We start from the raw sequence: 1,343 nt of genomic DNA, 5'->3' as shown, positions 1-1,343 counted from the left end.
GAAGGAAGGGGGGGAGGGAGGGAGGGAGGGAGGAAGAATGAGAAAACCCATTGTGGTTGGAAATACAGAAATTCTACTTCCTTACCTCTGCCTGCCTCTCTCTCTAAATGTTTAATTAACAGATGTAAAATAGTTCCTTTAAACTATTTCCACTAAAGTCTTGTGAAATAAGCAAGTTAAGGAGATAGCTAATGGCAAATTCTGGAAGACTTTTGGGGAAAGCAGGAGTAGATAGATAGAAGAAAGCAAAAAGTGAAATAAAGGGGTAGAAAGAGTAGAAAAATACAAAACGGGGTTTGGGGGAGAACACGGAGAAAAAGGCAAGGCAAGGGAGAAAGTCTGATCTAGATCCACAGGTTGGATCTACAGAAAAGCCATTCTTAAATAAGGAATGACAATAATTGGCCAAACGAGTGGGAGTTGGCCTACCCAAAACTTAGAAAAAGAGCAAAATCTCCCAGGACTCAGTTCCCTGCAAAAAGTGAGCCGAAGTAAAAAAGAGAACAGGTGCGTCCTCTGAAGGTTCAGGGAAACTCTTCCATCGCTCCCTCCCCCCCTCTCTACCCGGGGCTCCCCCGCCCACCCAGGGCTCCAGCATCCTCCTAGTTCTGGAGACTATTCTTGAAGTCTTTGCTTCGGCAGAAGAGCCTGGGGGGCGTCGGCCTGGGGCACAGAGGGGCAGCTGCTGCCACACTGATATGGAGCTGAAGGGCGGTCTCCGGGAGGAAGAAAAGGAGAAAGAAGAAGAGAAGCAAGCAAGTACAGCCAAGACAGGCGCCGCGGGGACATGAGGCCCCAACTGGAGGAGGGGGAGAGCAGCAGCAGCAGCAGCAGCAGCAGCAGCAGCAGCAACGGGAGGACCCAGAAGCCCCAAAGCCCCGAAAAGTTCCAGCGGGTCCGGAGCAAAAAGAGGCGCAAACGGGGCCGTGTGGTAGGGTTGAGCCAGCAGCGGCAGGCTGCCAACGCCCGGGAGAGAGACCGCACACACAGTGTCAACAGCGCTTTCACCACACTCCGTACCCTCATCCCCACGGAGCCCGCAGACCGCAAGCTCTCCAAGATCGAGACCCTGCGCCTGGCTGCCAGCTACATTTCCCATCTAGCAAACGTGCTCCTATTCCCACCCGAGACGTTTGGGGGTCCCCAGGCCCGTCCCCCGCTGCACTATCTGCCTTGCCTTCGGGACAGCGAAGGAGGTGCTGGTGGCAGCTCTTATGGGAGCGTAGGAGCCCCGCGGCCCATCTGCACCTTCTGCCTCAGTCACCAGAGGAGGGTGGTAAGGATGACCCCTCACTCCCAGAGAAATGAGAGAGAGAGAGAGAGAGAGAGAGAGAGAGAGAGAG

The 1,343-nt window shown here is 54.1% G+C and overlaps 1 protein-coding gene across 1 annotated transcript; it reads left to right on the top strand.

Annotated features, from left to right (window-relative positions):
* Positions 1-646: 646 nt before the first annotated feature.
* LOC123253914 (transcription factor 15-like) lies at positions 647-1,279 on the top strand (the record flags this gene model as incomplete). Its single annotated transcript, XM_044683005.1, has 1 exon — positions 647-1,279. A coding segment is annotated over exon 1 (492 nt), but the record flags the coding sequence as incomplete, so codon positions are not given.
* Between the last annotated feature and the right edge of the window lie 64 nt (positions 1,280-1,343).

This window comes from Gracilinanus agilis, unplaced genomic scaffold (genome assembly GCF_016433145.1).
Source record: "Gracilinanus agilis isolate LMUSP501 unplaced genomic scaffold, AgileGrace unplaced_scaffold1031, whole genome shotgun sequence".
Taxonomy (NCBI): Eukaryota; Metazoa; Chordata; class Mammalia; order Didelphimorphia; family Didelphidae; genus Gracilinanus; species Gracilinanus agilis.
Note: the sequence above shows the minus strand (reverse complement) of the source record. Positions and strands in the feature narration are given on the sequence as shown.